This window comes from Choristoneura fumiferana, chromosome 28 (genome assembly GCF_025370935.1).
Source record: "Choristoneura fumiferana chromosome 28, NRCan_CFum_1, whole genome shotgun sequence".
Lineage (NCBI taxonomy): Eukaryota > Metazoa > Arthropoda > Insecta > Lepidoptera > Tortricidae > Choristoneura > Choristoneura fumiferana.
This window is the reverse complement of record NC_133499.1, coordinates 6,833,913-6,854,715: the sequence shown is the minus strand read 5'-3', so window position 1 is coordinate 6,854,715 and position 20,803 is coordinate 6,833,913. Positions and strand designations below refer to the sequence as shown.

General features: G+C 38.1%; 1 protein-coding gene across 1 annotated transcript in view; it reads right to left on the bottom strand.

Moving 5' to 3' along the window:
- Positions 1–6,222: 6,222 nt before the first annotated feature.
- Positions 6,223–20,803, bottom strand: part of LOC141443938 (uncharacterized) — a 43,781-nt gene continuing 29,200 nt past the window's right edge. The window contains exons 2-5 of the mRNA XM_074109359.1: positions 19,002–19,246; positions 18,150–18,319; positions 16,821–16,985; positions 6,223–7,834 (exon numbers count right to left, since the gene is read on the bottom strand). Of these exons, the coding sequence (XP_073965460.1) occupies positions 7,707–7,834; positions 16,821–16,985; positions 18,150–18,319; positions 19,002–19,246 (708 nt within the window). The 3' untranslated portion in view covers positions 6,223–7,706. The remainder of the gene's footprint in view (positions 7,835–16,820; positions 16,986–18,149; positions 18,320–19,001; positions 19,247–20,803) is intronic.

The following is a 20,803-nucleotide window of genomic DNA, read 5'->3' as shown; positions in this document are numbered from 1 at the left end:
CACCGTTTCAACATAGGCACCTTCCTTGCTATCCTTCCGTGCAACTTTTCTTCTACCAAACGCCTTCGAATAGTGCGTGCCGAGATTGCTGAAGGGTTGTTTTCGCCAAAATATTCTTTTCTCAACTCATTAGACCCTTTAAAAGGATTGTGTTTTGCCAAACGAACGATATTTCGATCATCTCGACGAGATGACTTTCTTTGTTTAGGTACACGCGGAACATTTGAAGTAGTTTGATACGTGGCAAAATGCTTTATGGCGTGGAAAACCATAGTTTTTGAACATTGCAGATGATCGGCTATGTGTTTATACGACCAATTCTTGTCGCGAAGTTTTAGTATTACTTCTCTTGTAGATTTATCACAACTTTTATTTTTCCCCATTGTTTTTATATGAAGCAATTGCCTTTAAGACTATTACGGCACTAAATGGCGCCAAAATTATTCGAATAATAAACTAAAACCACAAAGCGGCGGTCCGTTCTCTATTTAAATTTGAATAAAAAATAAACTATTCAGCGTTCTTAATTATATGACCAGCCAGTAAGTAGTAATACTAGGTTTAGATGTAATGTATAAAGTTTATCTATTTATTTTTTAGCCAATTATATGTATAAATGAATTTACCGCTAGTACGGAAAAGTTTTACGATACCGAGAGAAGTACAAAAATATACATGCAGTTAGTAACACTTGTCAGTTTGAAAAAATCTTCTCTATAAAAAATCGTTCTTAATTATATGACCACAACTGTATACATATTTTTGCATCTTTGGCCGTGTGCCCTTGACTGTACCTATACACGACCTTAATGTTAAGTGCATAAAGTCATGTACCATCAGCCAAATATGTGGTCTACCACCCTAAAGTTGATAATCGTTTGCATGTCATACAAAAATAATGCCAATAGACGTGCTTGTCAACTTGAAAGTTCGACTTTATAGGAATTTGTTTAAAAATTAATAGACCACTTATTTGGCTGATGGTACCTATACATATTTTTGTAACTTTGGCCATGTCGATGTCTTTGCACTTGACTGTACCTGCACCTCCACACTGTAAGAACACAAATCACACAAACCCATCTATCACCACCACCGCACTACACTGACGCGTTTCGAACTCGACCAACGATCATCTTCAGAGCAACACAACCATTCACCATGCTACCAGTCATATGGTGGAGGTGGAGGAATTGCATGAACATACATTTCTTGCATGTAGCTATCATAAGGTTGCGGGTGTGCAAAGTAATAGTTTCAGTTGGTTGATATGGACAGTAACGCCTGCAATGTAACACCTGATTCAATTAATTACGTCCATTACAATTTTGATATTATATTCCGTTTTACGCTTTAAACACATGTCTTTGAAATGTTTTCGAATACGAATCTATGGAATGAATATTGATCTGCTAAGATTTGGATGAAAAGTGGACCATTTTGGATTATTTTAGGAAACAAATCTATCATACAATAATGTCGCATGTTCGTATGGAATTCGCTGCGTATTTACGAACTAACGACTTTGTACAGCTTGCTTTTCTTTAAACGCATATAAGCGTAAATACTTCCTCATAGTCCAGCAATGTTATATCAACTTTTGCAGGGTTGGAAATTATCAAGATAATTATGTACATTTATAATAAAATTATCCAGTTATAATAGCTGGCAAGAGGCTGTGCACGATCGGGACAGATGGCATGCTCTCGTTTCGGAGGCCAAGACCCTCTTTGGGTCCCTGAGCCAAATTAGTTAGTTATAATAGGCATCAAGAAGAATTTTCGTCCGATTATTTTGATAATTAAATTATCTTAATGATTATAAGATAATTATCTCATGCTTGCTTATATTTTAAGGCTATGGGTGAGCCAGCAAACGCTTATATGCGTTCAAAGGAGTTGGAATAGCAAGATTATTGGCTAAAATCAAACATTTACATGATAATTATTTATCTTTATAATTATCTAAAGAAGTTTTTTTTAAATGCAAAATGTGACCTTTGATTTTGCCCTAATACTATGACAGATAGTATTTCTATGTTGATTTGATTCTATTATAAGTTTAAATAGTTCTTTGTAAGTATTAATTGTAAGGATTAAAAAGTTTTTCAAAATAAAATTTTGTTTTCATTATAATTCATTGTCTGTATGTTTGAAAAATTTCGCTCGTGCCTAAAATAGCTCGTTTCCAGAATACCACACTTTCAAAATACTACATTACCTATTTACTATTTAGCAAATTTCTAGCTAACCAGATTCTCGTTGCACCACATTCTTATTTTAATTATTCTTTATCTGGTATAATGAGAATGTAGTATTTTAAAAAATGTGGTGTTTTGGGAACGCGGCATTTTGAAGGAGGAAAAATATGGTTACTAGAGTAGAGAACTATGCTACTCGAATGACGTTAGGGGGATTTCAGACTAGCGTTTTATTTGCGCGTATAAGCACGTTTTTGGAAGCGCGTGTAAGCACATACAGCGATTATTTTCTCCTAGCGTTGAACACGCGCGTATGCAAAAAAACCGTATACACGCAGAAATAACCTAACCAACAAAAAGCTGGAAAACCTCCGACTTTGTCACTTCAAAGTTTAATATCTCAAAAACGGCTGAACCGATTTTGATGAAACATGTCTAAGAACCATCGCTAGAAACCCGCTTTCAAATAAAAAAATCCTCATTCAAATCGGTCCACCCGTTTTAAGAGCTACGGTGCCACAGACACACACATAGCGGTCAAACTTATAACACACCTCTTTCTGCGTCGGGGGTTAAAAACGCTAGTATGAAACCGCCCTTACTATGTTCAGGTTGAATATATTTTAATAGGTATATTTAATTCAGTGTCAGTTGAACATTTTTATTGTCAGTATTTGAGTTGAGAAACTTAAATTGTGCTGTAAAGAATACAGCTGCAGGGCTACTACGAAACTCGAAACTCGAAGTTCGTGTTGTGCGGTCCCTCTCGCTCTCGTATTAAATAGTTTAAGTGTCAGAGGGACCACACGACACGAACTTCGAGATCAGAGTTTCGTAGTAGCCCAGCTGCTTCTCTATTAGATACCCAGAGGGGCAACTACGAAATTCGAAAATAAAAGTTCGTATCGTACCGTCCCTCTCACTCTCGTATTACATAATATAAGCATAAGCGGGACTATCTTCAAGTTCGAATTTTGCACTTCGTAAGGCTCAGATGCCATATTTCTACCCTTTTCTTACGCCCTGTGACAGAAAGAGTGAAAACGGTTGTGCTTAAGGCCTCAGGTGGCACTAGGGTAGCTTATCTACGAAATAAAATAAAGTTTAAAAGCACTTTATATATTTGGATACATACAAAATTTACATTCATACACAATTCAATACAAAAATAAATGCAAGTAATAATGTGAGTGACCACGTTTTCATTATCTCGACTTAAAATAAATCAGACTTAAATCACTTGAGATTCTTAAATTTAAAGTCATCAGAGAAATAAATAACTACTTACAACAGAAAATAGATAACGCATGTGCTAGCGGTTCGCGTTCGGTACCTTCAGTGAGAGTCCGACTCGTACTTGGCCGATTTTTAACTCATTCCACTGAACCAAGAATTGCATTACAACGAAACAAAAATTCGACGAACTAAGTATTCGATGTAATAAGAATTCGACGAATCAAATCTTAATCATCTCAACGTGGTTATAATACATGATATTCAAAAACAAGTCATGGTTCATCAGCTATACATAATATTTGGCAAGCAATAATACTAATATAAATTATAATACATCAACAATACTACGTTTAGGATCGTATTTCAAAACATCTATTCATACTAAAGTGAACTTTACTATGATTGTGCGAAGGTCCAATTTAGTTTACATATTGATGCCAGGCCAGATTTAGAGAAAGGGCACGCAAAGCTATAGCCTCAGCCTCATTTGATAAAAAAACCCAAAATAGGGGTTTAAAAATTGTTTTCTTTTTCTTTTAATAACAGTCTTTTCGCTACAGAGATCTCTGCTAGTTGCCCAAAACTTTCAAACCTCTAAATCCGGCCCTGGCGGAGTTTGGCTTAAAATAAGTTTTTTCTCTAACTTTAATAAAACTATTTAAACTAAAATAAAAAGTGTTCAGTCTAATACATTGACTGCAATTAAACTAAAGTTCCAAACCTATACTTGGTTCGGATAGGTATTTAACTAAATCTAAACAAAACAACGTCAGTTAAGCGTGTCACACACTACGCAGATACGATAATATTTTATCTGCGTATAATAATTTAATGATCTGAAACTATCACACACTACGCAGATACGATAATATACGAGACGATACATTCAGTCTAAATCCTTTAAACTGAGTAGACTTGTTTTTTGGTGCGGATTGTTTATACAGGACGTTTTCGTGTTTATCTCTTCTAGATTTACTCGCGTGCAGCGGGGCTCTAACATCAACCTGTATCTATCTGCAGATAAAATACTATACCATATTTATATCGGCAGATATTATACACAGATCAATTTATATACGCAGATAATATCTTTGCCATCTTTCGATATGTCGGTGCCCACAGATACTTCACGATAAGATACAAGTTATCTGCGCTGTGTGTGTTAGCTCATTGAATTGTATAGGGAGCGATATTGACAGATACGCGTTCAGATACAGATATCTTATCCAGAGGCGTCTTTACCTATAGTGCAGGGTGTGCGTTGCACACGGGCGCAGCGGTGTTAGGGGCGCCGGCCGCGGCACTTTGTACCTATTACATTTTGGCCGCGCGCTTCCTAGATGGCGCTAAAGTAGTAATTGCACACGGGCGCTTAGCTACATGGGCAAAAGACGCCACTGATCTTATCGTATCTGCTTAGTGTGTGACACGCTTTATTGGTGTCTTAAATATTGAAATTAACCCATTCAACTATCTAAACATTTACATTTCTGTATTGAAATACACTAGTCTACTTTGTATTACAATGATAGATATGTAAAATGTTTAAAATCCTTGAATGTACCTAATCTGACAGCTGAAGTTTGTTTAAATTTTAGTTAATTGCCTAAACGTTTCTATAGCGTTTGTCATAATCTCATAAACGGTGCAACTACCGGGAAAATACAATGATTTAGTACATTGTGTCTTAAGGGCGGTAAATAAGGAATTACGAACGAGAGTCTATAGACTGAGGGCTTTAATGAGTCGATGTTCGTAATTCTAGTACCGCCCGTGCGACATACAATGTTTTTCATCACATTTGCAAGTAAAATTTTATATTTGTAAAAGAAAAAATATAATTGTTCCAAATATTGGCGATACCTTAGGCAGTGCTCTTGGCAACGTCGCCCTCAACCTCCCTCGGCATGCGCCGCAACGTGCGTGTGCATGTGGTCCATAGTCCTGCAGCAGCGCGCGCAGCAGCTTCAGTACGCACATTGACTCATTGACCGACCTTGGGCTTCATGACAAGACAATGTGTACGCGCAATGACTCATTTACCGACCACGGGTTTCATGACAAGCACATTAAGGCCGAGGGTTTTATTTGGGGGGTCGCAACCAAGGTAGCCTGCATGTTACGACACTGTTTACGAGCAAGTGGGATGAAAACGATCTTACGATTCACTGTTCATTTTGAATTCGGATCAAAATGAATTTTATCACAAATGCCCTAAAGAAATATACCTAGAGTAGACAGTACCTAAATCAAACCTTTTAGTGTGACAAAGTAAGATTAATTTTGTAATAACGCGCGTGTTGTCATTTATTTTATAACTAAAAAAATTATGACTATTAAAATTAGGAACAAATTAATGAATAAGACAAAGACAGGCTGAGTACGACTTTCTTTTCACTCGTGAGCTGTATTTAGACGATTCGTCCAATATCATCATCCCAACCTATATACGTCCCACTGCTGGGAACAGGCCTCGTCTCAGAATGAGAGGGCTTGGGCCGTAGTTCCCACGCGGGCCCAGTGCGGATTGGGAACTTCAAACACCATTGAATTGCTTCGCAAGTTTGTGCAGGTTTGCTCGCGATATTTTCCTTCACAGTAAAACTCGCGAATTTCGAATGTAGGTACGCATATGAATTGCGAAAAACTCAAGAGATGCTAGCCCGGGTTTGAACCCACGAACCACTAGGCAACCACGGCTTTTTTTACCAAATTATAATTATTTTTATTAAAAATAATTAATCAGTAAAAAAGTACCTCACTACCCGTGGTTTTAATAATAAAAAAAAACAAGAACACCCAAATAATACACTCGGAAGCACATTCCACAACGGAATGCCAATATACCGCCGCATCCGCTCGCCCGCACGGCCCGTTTGACAACAACTGCGTACCTGTACCACGAAACTCAGTGCGGGCGGTGACAAGCAACGCCCGTCATGCAGTTTGCGATAGTTAAGCGACTGTCGCTATTACGAGACGTTATCATAATATTCATTTCCCGAAATTATTTTTTCCGAATTTCCTTTAACTTATTTTTGTTTTCGATGTCTTTACAAAGCCGCAGTTTCATTTAATCTTAATACCATTTGGCAGAAATTCAAAATTTCGATTACAATATCCATTTTTTTTTAATACGATCACTTGGTAGATCCTTTCATAAACTTAGACTAAATGGGTCAATGAACTTTTACTTGTTTGTCGTCCGAGAGGCAACAGTGACAGAGTTTCTAAAAAAAACTTCATAATATATGCTACTAATGTGCTTAGGATATAGTCCATAAAATAATGGGCATATAACTATGACAAAAATGTACGCTGGATGAATTCCAACCACCAAAAACATATAGAAAGTAATGGTTTTAAAGAGTTATCAAGGAGACGTAACCAAGAAAAAGTCGATCGACCCAAATAAAAGAAATATTAACATGAAGAATACAGGAAAGTTTAATTAAGAAAGTAAATAGTCTGGGATAGGTAGTCACAGTTGGTTAAGGTGCAAAGTCCCATGCTCGGAATAGGAGCTCCGCGAGGCGCGGCTCGCGCACGAGTTTTCATAGAAAACATACTCACAAGTGATCCTTCGAGTTGAGAAAAAGTTGGATATGGAATCGTTAACAAAACAAGCTTTTACTTTTAAAAAAATCAGTACCTGGCCGACCGAGCTTTCCTCGAGCTGAAACTCGGTAACAAGCATTTTCCCAGAGATAAGACCAAGCTAAATCGATTTTTCATCTCCGAAAACCCCTACATTCCAAATTTCATCGAAATCGCTCATTTAAAGGTATTAGATAGATAGATCTGTCAACTAAAATTATGCTAGTTAGTCACTAAACCCAATGTCTGTCACAACAAAGCGTGTATATACGACTCTATTTGTAGGGCCGTCAGGCTGCGGCTCCACTGAGGCGGAGACGAGCGGAGCCGAGTGGAGCACAGCTGTGAAAAGAGTTGTTGTTCCTCACACACGTCTCCTTTGCGCTCCACTTTTCTCCGCTTGACTGTTTCCATTGAAGCGGTGCGGAGACGAGATGTGGATTTGAACCAATATGATTGGTGGATCCCTACACGTCTCCTCTCCGCTCCGCTCGTCTCCGCCTCAGCGGAGCCGCAGCCTTAGGATGTGACAGATATTTTTGCACGCTCCGCTGTGGCAGATTTAATGCAGTTGACTGTACACGAACGTTCGGAAAAATAATTTCGGACTGAAAAAGGGCGTCTCGTTTAAGAGTTTATAACAGTTTCCTTAGCGCTCTTTTTACTGGAACCGTTACCAATTATCCAAAAAGTCATAACCCGACTTTGGTACGGAGTCGGTTAGCGTTTCTGTGGACTGGAAGTCTGTCCCCGACGATGCTAAGCTGGACGAGAGCAGACCACGGTTTTCTTCTGATAAATCTGAAAAAAAAAAAAAACTTTTTAGCGAATAGGGAATATTACTGCAATTTTCTGCCGTCAGAGTGCAGCACTAGCATAAAACCGTAAACAGTTTTTTGAGTATCTCAAATGCCATAATATCATATTTATTATCGCAATTAAATTTTTTGGAAATATAGCTCTATCGTTACTATCGATTAGAGATGTTGCGATCATGACTTGCCGACTAGCCGACTAGCCGATTAGTCGGTTGTAAAGAAGCCGACTAATCGGCCGACTAGTCGGCCAAGCCGATCACAACTTCGGGGATTTCCGCGACGCTTTGTTAACCAGCTGATTTGGGCGCAAGTCGCACGCAACCGATGCTTGTAAGCGTGTCGGGACCTGTTTATTTTATTTTATTTGTATTATTTTATTCTAGATTTTTGCTTTTTGTTTAACAAAGCGGTGTTTTTGTGAAAAAAATATTGTGTAAAAATAATGCCTACTATTATTGTTCATTAAAGTGAGAGCTATCAAAAAAATAAAATTTAATCATGTCAAAAAGAACGGCATCCGAAAAGGCTATATACTAAATAAATATACCGTAGACCGTTGCGGCAGGTTATACAGAAGACCGAAGAGTATAACCTCCCCCTTTGCCTTGCATTTGTAAACTACGAGAAAGCCTTTGATTCGATCGAGACTTGGGCTGTGCTGCAGGCTCTCCAGCGGTGCCCAGTTGACTACCGGTATATCGAAGTGTTGAAGTGACTGTACGAAAACGCCACTATGTCCGTCCGACTACCGGACTAGAGCACGACGCCTATTCCTCTGCAGCGGGGAGTCAGACAAGGAGATGTGTGTGATCTCTCCGAAACTGTTCACTGCTGCACTGGAGGATTGCTTTTAAGATTCTGAACTGAGAAGGACAAGGCATCAACATTAATGGCGAGTTCTTTAATCACCTTCGATTCGCCGACGATATTGTAGTCATGGCTGAGAGACCATGGAGGACTTCAGTGCTATGCTCGCCGACCTCAGCAGTTTCCGACCGAGTTGGCCTGAAAATAAACACAGACAAGACGTAAGTCATGTCTAATGTCCATGTTGTGCCAACTTCCGTAATAGTCGGAGGCTCTGCGCTCGAAGTTGTTGACGACTATGTATACCTGAGACAAACGGTCCAGATAGGTAGATCCAATTTCGAGAAAGAGATCACTCGTCGAATCCGACTCGGCTGGGCAGCGTTCGGGACGCTTTGCAGTGTCTTTTCTTCTAAATTATCGCAGTTTTTGAAGTCCAAAGTCTTTGACCAGTGTGTGTTGCCGTGATGATTTACGGATCTGAGACGTGGTCGCTAACGATGGGCCTCATGAGGAAGCTCAAAGTTACTCAGTGGGCTATGGAGAGGGCTATGCACGGGGTTTCTCTGCGGGATAGAATCCGAAATGATGATGTCCGTATTGCGAAACTGAAGTGGCAGTGGGCAGGGCACATTGCTCGCAGAACTGGTGGCCGATAGGGTCAGAAGGTTCACGAATGGCGTCCGCGGACCGGGAGACGAGGTGTCGGTAGGCCTCCAACAAGATGGAGCGACGATCCGGTTAAGATCGCGAGATCGCGGTGAATGCGGAAAGCACAAGACCGGTCTGAGTGGAGAGCCTTGGAGGAGGTCTATGTCCAGCAGTGGACGTCTTTCGGCTGACATGGTGATGTCAAACAGAAAGTCTCGTGTAAGGATTTATTGAACAATTAGACAATGATTCTCGTAAAGTCAAGTAGGTATAACTAGTTACAAAATATTATTTCTCGTGTGGGCAAGGAAAAACAGTAAATACTACAAAAATTAACAGCTTAAGGTTTTTATATAATGTAATTCCCCCTCTGTGTACCAATACCTACATGAAAATAAATATTTTATTGAAATATACGTACAAAGTAAGAAGCCGGATAGTCGGCGCTTTTTGCCGACTATTTCGCCGACTAGTCGCCGACTACGAAAGTGGCCGGATAGTCGGCTTTCCCGGCTAGTCGGCGACTAGTCGGCACATCTCTACTATCGATGTAAATATGTATATTAAATATGTAATATTTTGTAACGAATAAATATATATATTTATATATACATATATATATATAAAACCAAAAAGTAGTTTCTGGGAAATTGCATACGTTTTTATAATAAAATTCAAAAAAATATTATAAATGAACCGGATACAAAATTCAGATCTACTGTCAAGAAGACATTAATATCTAAGGGTATTATAAAGTTATGATTATATCATGGACAGGGATATTGGAAATAATTCCGATCTGCATTAGCGATCCCTTCAAATAGCGAACCTTACTGTGTTAAAAATAAAGTTGTGTTAAATACTTGTGATGTATACATATCATTTAATAATATTGTAAATCTGTATAAAAAAAATATATATATACCTCGTTAGTTTCTTGCCGGATTCTTCTCACAGAGTTTTTCCGAACCGGTGGTAGATTTTTTTTGATATTCATAAGTGCTTGTTATAGCCTAATTTGAATAAGATATTTTGACTTTGACTTTGACTTATCATGATTTCTATAGGTACTCTTACTATTACTATATATATATATATGTATATATACTCTTTGGTTACGATCTGTCATGGCGACAAAATATAAAGAGAACTGACGTTGCCATGGAGATTTGCGCTAGTGTCGCCCCCTGCGCAGAGCTTTGCCTAACATGCCCTCTTAGCTCGTTGAAGTGGCAATGTATATAGGCTTTATATATTAGATAAGAAAACAAACTAAGTTTTTTTGTTTTGGAGAAAATCGTGAGTTGAGAAATGAAAGATTGGCAAATGCAACATTTGGGTCAGAATACCCTTTGACCTCGACTGTACAGTCAGCGTCATATAGTACTTGGCAGTCAAGATCACAGCGATCAAATTGCTCAGGACATCCATTGTGTACAAATAAATCGGAGCACGCACTCACCACTGGTAGCGTAGCAGCCGTAATATACAAAAGAATGGGACACACTAGAAAACTGAGTTTTATTTAAAAGGTTTAAGGTTTAATCTCGAGTTGAGTGCCAAATAACTTAACACGTCATAAGATCCGACTTTTTGTTTTTGACAATCACCGAAAAGAGTACCAACTTGTCAGTGATCGTTCAGTCTCTTTCATTTGGAGCCTGACGGTTTTTTTTTCACATAAATAAAAATATTTACATTGTCAGAATTCCGGATTAACGGATTTCCTTTTAAATATGGTTTGAATTTGCCAGTATAATTACATTATAAAAGAGTTTATATTTAATTAAAAAGGTAATGCCATGTACATTTTGCACCAAGAGACTGAACCGTTCATATTGTATTAAAGAGGACTAGCTAACTGGATCATCAATCATCAGTCAATTTCCTGTGGTGTCCCATACTTTTGATACTTTGGCTGCTACGGTACTTATGTCGGCTTGAATGTTATAAAGTATTTGGCGACATGCGTGCTCCGGTATATTTGTACATGATGGATGTCTCGAACAATTTGACCACTTTGACTGAGTCACCGGTAATGACTATTTTGTATGTTTCCAAGTATTTGGTGATCTTGACTGCTACGTACTATATGACGTTGACTGTACCAGCAGGCCCAATTGCTTGTTTGCCGTTAACCGTATCTCCGTAGGAAACGACCCAGATCTACTTCCAAGAAATAACAGTCATTCTTTAGTATGCCATTTCATTAGTCACTAATTACAGTACTTAATTGCAGACTTATCATTGTACATAACTGTTACAAGGAATGTGTTTTTCTTGAACCAAATAGAAACGTCTCATTTGCGTCTTCAAGCAGCACGTCTCTGGTGGAAGCAGCTGAGCGGAACGAGGCGAGGTAATGACGCGATTCTATTTGTTAAAAACCCGACTGCCTTAAAAAATACTAAAAAGAAGGAAACAAGTCTAGTGGGCTAGAGCTTTGTTAATAAGCTGAATTAAAGTTCAACAGATTTAAATAGGTCCCGACTGTTGAACTCTAAGTTAGCTACTTAACAAAGTTCTAGCCCACTAGACTTGTTTTCTTCTTTTTAGTCTTTTTTAAGGTAGTCCGGGTTTTTTGAATTTAAAATTTATTTTTTTATTTCACACTTGTAATAGTTCTGTGAAATATATAATAATAATAATAATCCCAGCCTATATACGTCCCACCCACTGCTGGGCACAGGCCTCCTCTCAGAATGAGAGGGCTTGGGCAGTAGCTCCCACGCGGGCCCAGTGCGGATTGGGAACTTCACACACACCATTGAATTGCTTTGCAGGTTTGTGCAGGTTTCCTCACGATGTTTTCCTTCACCGTAAAGCTCGTGGTAAATTTCAAATGTAATTTCGCACATGAATTCCGAAAAAGTCAAAGGTGCAGGCCGGGGTTTGAACCCACGATCCTCTGCTTGAGAGAGTTCTGTGAAAATGGTAGATTAAAACTATTATAACCCCATATATATTTGATACCCTACTCGATAGATTTGAATAAAAATATTTTTTTGAAAACTTACAATTTGGCGCCAAATATCCGCCACTTTTGATTTTTTCAAGAATTGTATGTACCCAGTGTCACTCGCGTCATCAAGACGAATCCAATGACGTATCATTATCAAAATCAGTTCAGCCGTTGAGAGTTACGAGAGGAATAGGAATTAGTTGCCCAAATTCAGTCTTGGTCTTGCAGTCTTGGTCTTGTTCTTGCGTTTTTGCAAGACCAAGACCAAGACAAGACCGCGTATTTTTAGCAAGACCAGACCAAGACTGACCGTGCAAGACTTGAGCAAGAACAAGACATAGCCTGCAAGACTCTTGCGTCTTGCAGCTAGGACTTAGCGCTATTTCACTGAGTAGTTAGGTGTAACAGTTCGGTGTATAGGTAGGTACGCTTAGGAATTCTATGAGACGCAAAAAACTGTATCAAAGAATATGAAAAACTGGACCTATGCGCATTACGACTAATACCATAAACATAGCGAATAAAAAATATCTATTAAAATCAAACTGAGTGCATGCATAGTTATGTTAACCATCGGCACTTTTAATGCGGCATCAAAGGTTTTGTACTTACTTCTCAAAGAAATTTGCCGCTTTTCGGAAGTACATGGTTATGATACACGCGCCGGCGGCTTCTTTTGAAATCTAAAACAATCGTTGCGCCACGCCGAAATCATAACATTTTGACACTATTTGATTGCCGCCATAGGGCGTAGGTATACTCATGCAAATAATTTCGAATTTAAAAGTACCTACAGGTGTTCCAAAGAAATAATAAGTTTCAGAGTGCTTAGAATGAAAATGAATACATTATTACTGATCACGCATAGTAGGTATTATGATTAGGATAAAATGGTAAGGATAGGTAGTAGATGTCATATTAATTCATTCTAGTAAGTATATATTATAATATTGATTACTTATATGGTTTAAACTAATTACTTAGGTACTATTATTGTACATTTAGTCATTATATTTCTTAAGTTTTTACAAGAAAAATAGCAAAAAAGTGTTCAAATATCACCCGTTTAATAAATATTGTAGCCACTTTTAAATATACTTGAAACGTGTAAAAAATTCTACAAAACTAATAAAAATAATATAAAAGCGTAGGTACTTACCTACTAATAAATAAAAAGCCTGCGATAAGAGTTTTGTATTACTTACCAGCCCGAATATCTCTGAGAGAGATGATGAGAGTAAGTATTTACTAGCTGTGCCCGCGACTTCGTCCACGAGGAATAGTAACTTTGAGGTATAGTGACGTTCAGACTTATTTATTATTTTAAAACTTCTGTCATCAAACATACAAACGAACTCTTCAGCTTTATAATTAGTATAGATGTACGCCAAAACATTCACTTATATGTAAAGAATAGTGATTGGCATAATTCTTTACATATATTTTATTCACGCGTCGCGTCTGTACAAGTAGGTTGTTCTTTAAAATACAGTCAAGTTATTGTAATTTTGTAATTAATTGTTTTTTTACATGTTTTAGCAAATGTAAGCTTATAAATCATAAATGTTTATAGAAACAGTTACTTCCATGGAAAACGACATATAGGTCAGTTGATTTTCGAATTTCTTATCAAATCTTCAGTTATTTATTAATCTGCTTGATCTTTACTATGCCTATGTAATTCAAGCTCACAATGTTCCCAATTCTAATACGTTTTTTCTAAGATTTAAGTAAACTTTAATAAATAGTAAAAGACTAATAGGTAATTGCAAGACTTGCAAGACTCTTGCTGCAAGACCAAGACCAAGACCAAGACTGGGAGCGCAAGACCAAGCCAAGACCAAGACCAGGTGTATTGGCGCAACCAAGACCAAGACTGGCTAAGTCTCGTCTTGTTCTTGCATTTGGGCAACACTAATAGAAAGGACATACATACATACGCATCAAACACATAACCCTCCTTCTTCGCAGTCGGGTAAAAACACATCCTCGCACCGCACATCCCTGGTGGAGACGCAGCATCAAGGTGGGCTTTCATTGAACTAATCAAAGACTTAAATAATCGACCAATCGTATTAGATAAAATAAACTAAACAATTAAAGAGAGTGGAAAAACATACGACATCGCCATCATTAATATCATTAAGGGGTTGCAAAGACGATTTAAGAATACAGGAATTCGTTTGCGAAATATTCAACTTTGAAGGGCAAATTAAAAGCTAAACATTTGGTTTGATAACCTAACCTCATGATCCCAGGCTTTAACAATAAGTTGGAAAACCCCCAACTTTGTCACTTCAAACTTCAATATCTCAAAAACAGCTGAACCGATTTTGATGAAACATGTCTACGAACCATCGCTAGAAAACCTGCTATTAAATAAAAAACATTCAAATCGGTCAACCCTTTTAAGATCTACGGTGCCACAGACAGACAGGCACACATAGCGGTCAAACTTATAACACCCTCTTTTTTGCGTCGGGGGTTAAAAATATTGAAGAAATTCATGATGTGAATAGAAAATTAACAATTATTAGTAGTTTAAGAGTAAATAGCAGCCTAACTTATAAAATATACCTACTTGGAAAATTCCGTACAAAATGTAAAATCCTTAGAAAAATATTGCTTGATTTTTCCTAACGGCCACGCAACCCTATCTTGGGCGTGTCCGACACGCTCTTGGCCAGTCTTATTCTTACACAAGCTTAGTATTAGTAAAACCTTTATACCACGTACATTGTGTATAGTTTAATAGTTTCAACACGCGTTGCATACTAATGAAATGATAAGGCACGTCCTGGCATTACTAATAACAACGTTAGCTAACGCGTCGTCTGTGTAAAATTAAGGTGAATAATATCATTGACATCTTAACACAATGAGGGCTATCGCGTATGAATTCGCCGCTAGAGGCGCTAGTGTAGCGTGAGGTCTCCGAAATGTCAAATCTCATAGTTTTTGGCTGAGCTACGCGGGTTTATTTATAACTAGCTGTTGCCCGCGGCTTCGCGCCCGTTGTTTTTTTTTCTGTATTTTCTTCCATAAAAAACCTTCTCCTGACAGTAATGAACACAACAAAAAAAGAATTAGCGAAATCGGACCAGTCTTCCCGAGTTATGCGCTTAGCAACACATTTTACGATTCATTTTTATTATATAGATTAGAATAATTTTGTGAATATTTTGCAATATCTGAAATTAATTATGGCAAATATGCGTTCCGAGGCAATGAATGTCTGTTTTGAGACAGTTTTGTCTTTTGGAAACCTTTGTCCTCCCTTTTTTTCCCAACAAAACGGGACTACGCAACACTGTGGTTGCTCGATATTTTTATGGTACGGTTTTAAGATGTATTAAATATGATTTTAATCTAAGCTTTGTTTTCACGCCAGTGATAACAGACATTGAAAGCCACACTTAAGAACCTCACGCAACAGTGGCGCCATCTAGAAAGACAAAAAACAATAGCCCTCATTGGACAGCAATGGCGTAACGTCATAACAACACTGATATCTTGGTGGTCAAGTCAGCAGGGCTACTACGAAACTCGAAGTTCGATGATGATTTTTGGATGTTAATATCTAAATAACCGTTTGAGATGTGTTTATGAAATTCGGAGCACATACGTAACTCACAAGTCTCAATAAATGAGCCAAATTTGACATGGTTATGTGAAATAGTTTTTGAGTTATGAGGGTGTCAAAAGTGGCTCCAAATGGTTCGGGTAAAATTACACACGGTGCTGCTCGCCAGTTCTGTAAGCTTGACACGCTGCCGCGTTTCTAGATAAAATAAAGCTACAAATGCTTAAACAAAATATTTTAAGCAGAAGCGCGTCATACGAGGCAACCGCGGAATAGGCCACTACAAAGTGGTGCCAGTCTACTTGTGGCGGAGAACATAATCGCGGAGTGAGCCGCACCTGGTTACGAAAACCTAACCAGCAAAAAGTTGGAAAACCTACGACTTTGTCACTTCAAAGTTCAATATCTCAATAACGGCTGAACCGATTTTTATGTAACATGTCTAAGAACCATTGCTAGAAAACCTGCTTTCAAATAAAAAAAACCGCATTCAAATCGGTCCACCCGTTTAACCTGTCCTCTCCCAGAGGCTCAAATTTGTGCCCAAAATCCTTCGATCCTGTTATCCTGGGAGATGACAGGTTAAGGCTACGGTGCCACAGACAACACAACACATAGCGGTCAAATTCAAAATTCAAATGATTTATTCAGTAAATAGGCCGCAATGGGCACTTTTACACGTCATTTTTTAAACTACCAGCGCTTTCGGAAAGACCATCATTGCCAAGAAGAATGCGCCGCAAGAAATTGGCAGAAAGTCATTTTTTCATAATAAGTAATAATTACAAATAATACATAAAAACTATATTATACAATTTTTTTTTTTTTAAGTAACCTGTAGGTATAGTGTCCCACTGCTGGGCAAAGCATTATACAATTAAGGGAAAAAAAAATTCAAAAAAATAATAATAAACAAACAAACTTATAACACCCCTCTTTTTGCGTTGGGGGTTAAAAATAACTCACCGCTACTGCTTTTAGCCACGCTGCTCCTGTACTCCTTCTCGTACTTGGACTCAGTGTTTGGACTCTTGAAGTTTGTTCTGAAGAAGTTATCGCTAGAAGCCACTATCTGAGCCTGGCTGCCAGCCACTAGGCACTCCCGTTCCTCGTCTTTGGCTTTGAAATTACCTGAAATTAAAAAAAATGGATAAGTATATATAGACTCGGCTAATTATAGTCATGTAGTCTCAGCACTGAATGTGAACCAATTTAAGAACCGGCTCGACCAAATTAACAATACAAAGAATACTTAACCAAGGAACAGCTGGATACAGGCACCTATCAGTTGCTTGCAACTGCCTGCCTGATAATTTATATAATAATAATAATAATAATATTTCGGCTTCGTAGAGCGTTGTCACACACTACTTATGTGACGTTTGTCAGTCGTTGTACAGGTGCAGTAGAGTACGGACGCATTTAGATGAAAATATCTAATAAAGAGTTGTTGAAACCCCCCAAAACTTTAAATTGTACTATGGCATCTTAGGAAAAAACGAAAAGCCGGCCAAGAGCGTGTCGGACACGCCCGAAATAGGGTTCCGTAGCCATTACGAAAAAATTAAGTTATATTTTTCTAAGGATTTCGTATTTTATACGGAATATTCCATGTTTAGGTATATTTTATACCTTAGGCTGCTATTTACTATTAAACTACTAATAATTCTCAAGAAAACTTAACCGTTATAGTTTTCCTTGTAAGTTTGATATACTTACTAGCAACCTGAATTTTTTTCGCTCGATTTTAGTGAAAATTTGCACTTTAAAGTTGAATATTTTGCAAAAAAATCACTGAATCGAAAAATCGTTCTAGCAACCACCTAATGGTTTTAAAAGACCTATCGAACGAGACCCCACATTACAAGGTTGGATGAGAAAAAACAATCACCATCTTGCTCGCTAATCCTGCCAGTGAAGCAGCAGTGCTTGCACTGTTGTGTTTCGGCGTGAAATTACTGGCACTTGAGGTATCCTATCTTAGGCCTCTGAGGTTGGCAACGCATCTGCAATACCCCTGGTGTTGCAAATGTTTATGGGCGGTGGTGATCTCTTACCATCAGGAGACCGACATGCTCGTTTGTCATCTCTGGTGGAAATGAAGGCTAAAGCTGCGGGTTCACGGTGCAACTGGAGATCTGTGGGAGCCTATGTCCAACAGTGGACGTGCTACGGCTGATATGATGACGATGATAAGCCAGGAACGGTCCAACTAGTTTCGATCTTGGGTGCTGCCAGCGTCAAGAACGGACACCTTTGAAAAAATCTATACTAATCAGACGAAATTGAACTCACCCATAAATTTACTAATGAACCCAGCCCCGCCGTCCCTGTCCTGACCGTCCTTATGTTTAAGCACGTCATGAGACTTGAGAGCGTTCTTCAGTTCGCAGACAACCTTGGAGTGAGAGATAGCCAGCTCTGATAGCACGGGGGGCGGCGACGTCGGCGCTTCTTTTGGTGGTCTGGGGACATATTTAATGATGAAAATCCGGCCAAGAGCGTGTCGGACTAGCGCACCGAGGGTACCGTACAGATTTGCAGGTATCTGTGTATATCCAGTGATAGCAGAGCCCCTCTTCTAAGATAAATTAACGCAATGTCATTTTAGGTGGTTCATAAACCAACATAAAAAATTAAGATAAAAAAAAATTCAAATGTTTTTTTTTTAACCCAGGCTACTACCCAATTATAGTATGGATTTTTTAAGGTGTCCCAATCTCGTTAACAGCCCACCTTTTGAACAAAGCCATTGTATTCTATTACGTCCACGAACGAACGGAACGGAAATACAAGATAAAATAGCTCATTGAAATAACGACTTTATTATTTACAATAGTGTTCATTTTAAATAAAACTTTGTTGGCAGCAGCCTCATCGAGAAGTATTATCTGCGAACGAGTATTTACTTTAAAATGCACTTTCTACTCTAAACAATAAAGTCGTTTTCTCAATGAACTATTTTATCTTTTATTTTCCGTTGATTTTAAACTGAGGATTATGCGGTTGAGGGCACAATAGAATACAGTGGTTTTGTTCGAAAGGTGGGCTGTTAACGATATTGGGACACCTCAAAAAATTCATACTATACCAATGAACTTATCTTGATAATCTCCAACCCCGCTTTCAGTCGAATATCAAACATACCTATGTTCGCTGAGCACACACAGATTCAGCTGACTCTTCGTCTGATACAAGAATGGAGCAGAATGCTCATCCCGGTATGTGGTATGGTCATCCTGGACAAGTCTCTGCCCATGTTCCCTCCCGAAGAAGGACATCAGGTCATCCTGGCGCACCGGGGGATTGTCCAGGTCAAACTCCAGAGTATCCAGAAGAGCATACTTCAAAGATATTTCTGGTTTTATTATGGACTCGTTTATTATTTCAGTCTGGAACAAAATGAAATGATGTTAAATTTCGGGATTTTATGGTGTTCAAAATCATGTTTATTCTGCAAGTAGGCCTCAGAGGGCTCTTTTCTATGTGTACAAGTTTTAGTTAAAAACCTCTTTTTTATAGTTTCGCCATGTCTATCTGTCCGCGTCTAAGTTCAGAGACCGTTATTACTAGAATGCTGTAATTTGGCATGAATTATTCATGATGAATATACATATCAGTCACGTCAACAGTGGTAAATAAATAATAAAAAAAAATTTAGGGCACCTTCCATAGACGTAAAGTGGGGGTGATTTTTTTCTCGACTAACCCTATAGTGTGGGATATCTTTGGATAGGTCTTTTAAAACCAAACCAACCCAAAATTTTCGACTATAAGACGATTTTTCGATTCAGGGATCTGTTTGCGAAATATTCAACTTTAAAATGCAAATTTTCATTAAAATTGAGCATCCCCCGCCCTCTACTATCTAAACTGTTGGGTGGCAAAAATTTAAAAAATTCAGGATGGTAGTAGGTAGGTAACTATATTTACAAGGAAAATTTTATAAAGGCTAAGATTGCTTGAAAATTATTAGTAGTTTAAGAATAAATAGCAGCCTAAGATGTAAAACATACCTAAACTTGGAATATTCCATACAAAATACGAAATCCTTAGAAAAATATTACTCAATTTTTTCGCAATGGCTACGGAACCTTCTCTTGGGCGTGTCCTACACGCTCTTGGCCGGTTTTTGGTTAAGTGAAGATTTCCGGAAAATTGGTTTCAACATGATCGGATATACCGTTTTTGAGTTATTGGCGAAAAACTGCGCTTTCTCAACGTTTTTCTGGTAATAGATTGTAAGACTGTAGTAAGTGTTGTAATTGTGTTACTAACACCACATAATATTACTTGTTTTTTTATGGCTACGGAACCCTATCTTGGGCGTGTCGTCGACACGCTCTTGGCCGATGTTTGGTCATATACCATAGAGATTTGTCCAAACATCAATTTTGGCCAATTCCCTGTGACAAATATGCTCACATAATATCGCATTTATTTTAATTAGCTATCTTAAACAAATTACAATACAGCTGTATGTATGTAATCTTAGTTTGTACGAGTATACAAGCCATATAAAGCAATGAGTCACCCATGACTCTATTATGTACGAGACCCTTCTAACAATGAACTAATGAGGCTTTGTTTTTGATTTGTCATAACTCTTTATGATTAAGTAATTAGTTATTTACAAACATTACTAGATTTTACCGCGGCTTTACATGTGTAATAGATGGGCCAATCAACTGTTTTTTTTTTTTTTTTTTTTTTTATTCAAATCTGGATGCAAACGAGCAAGTGTTTAAATAAATAATAGTATAGTGTATGATATTCAGTCCTGTACCTCAGGAGACACAGTGATACAGCGTTGAAAATGGCTAAGGGCTTTTTTTATTTTAATTTGACTGGATGGCAACGAGCAAGTGGGTCTCCTGATGGTAAGACATCACCACCGCCCATAAACATCTGCAACAGGGGTATTGCAGATGCGTTGCAACCTCAGAGGC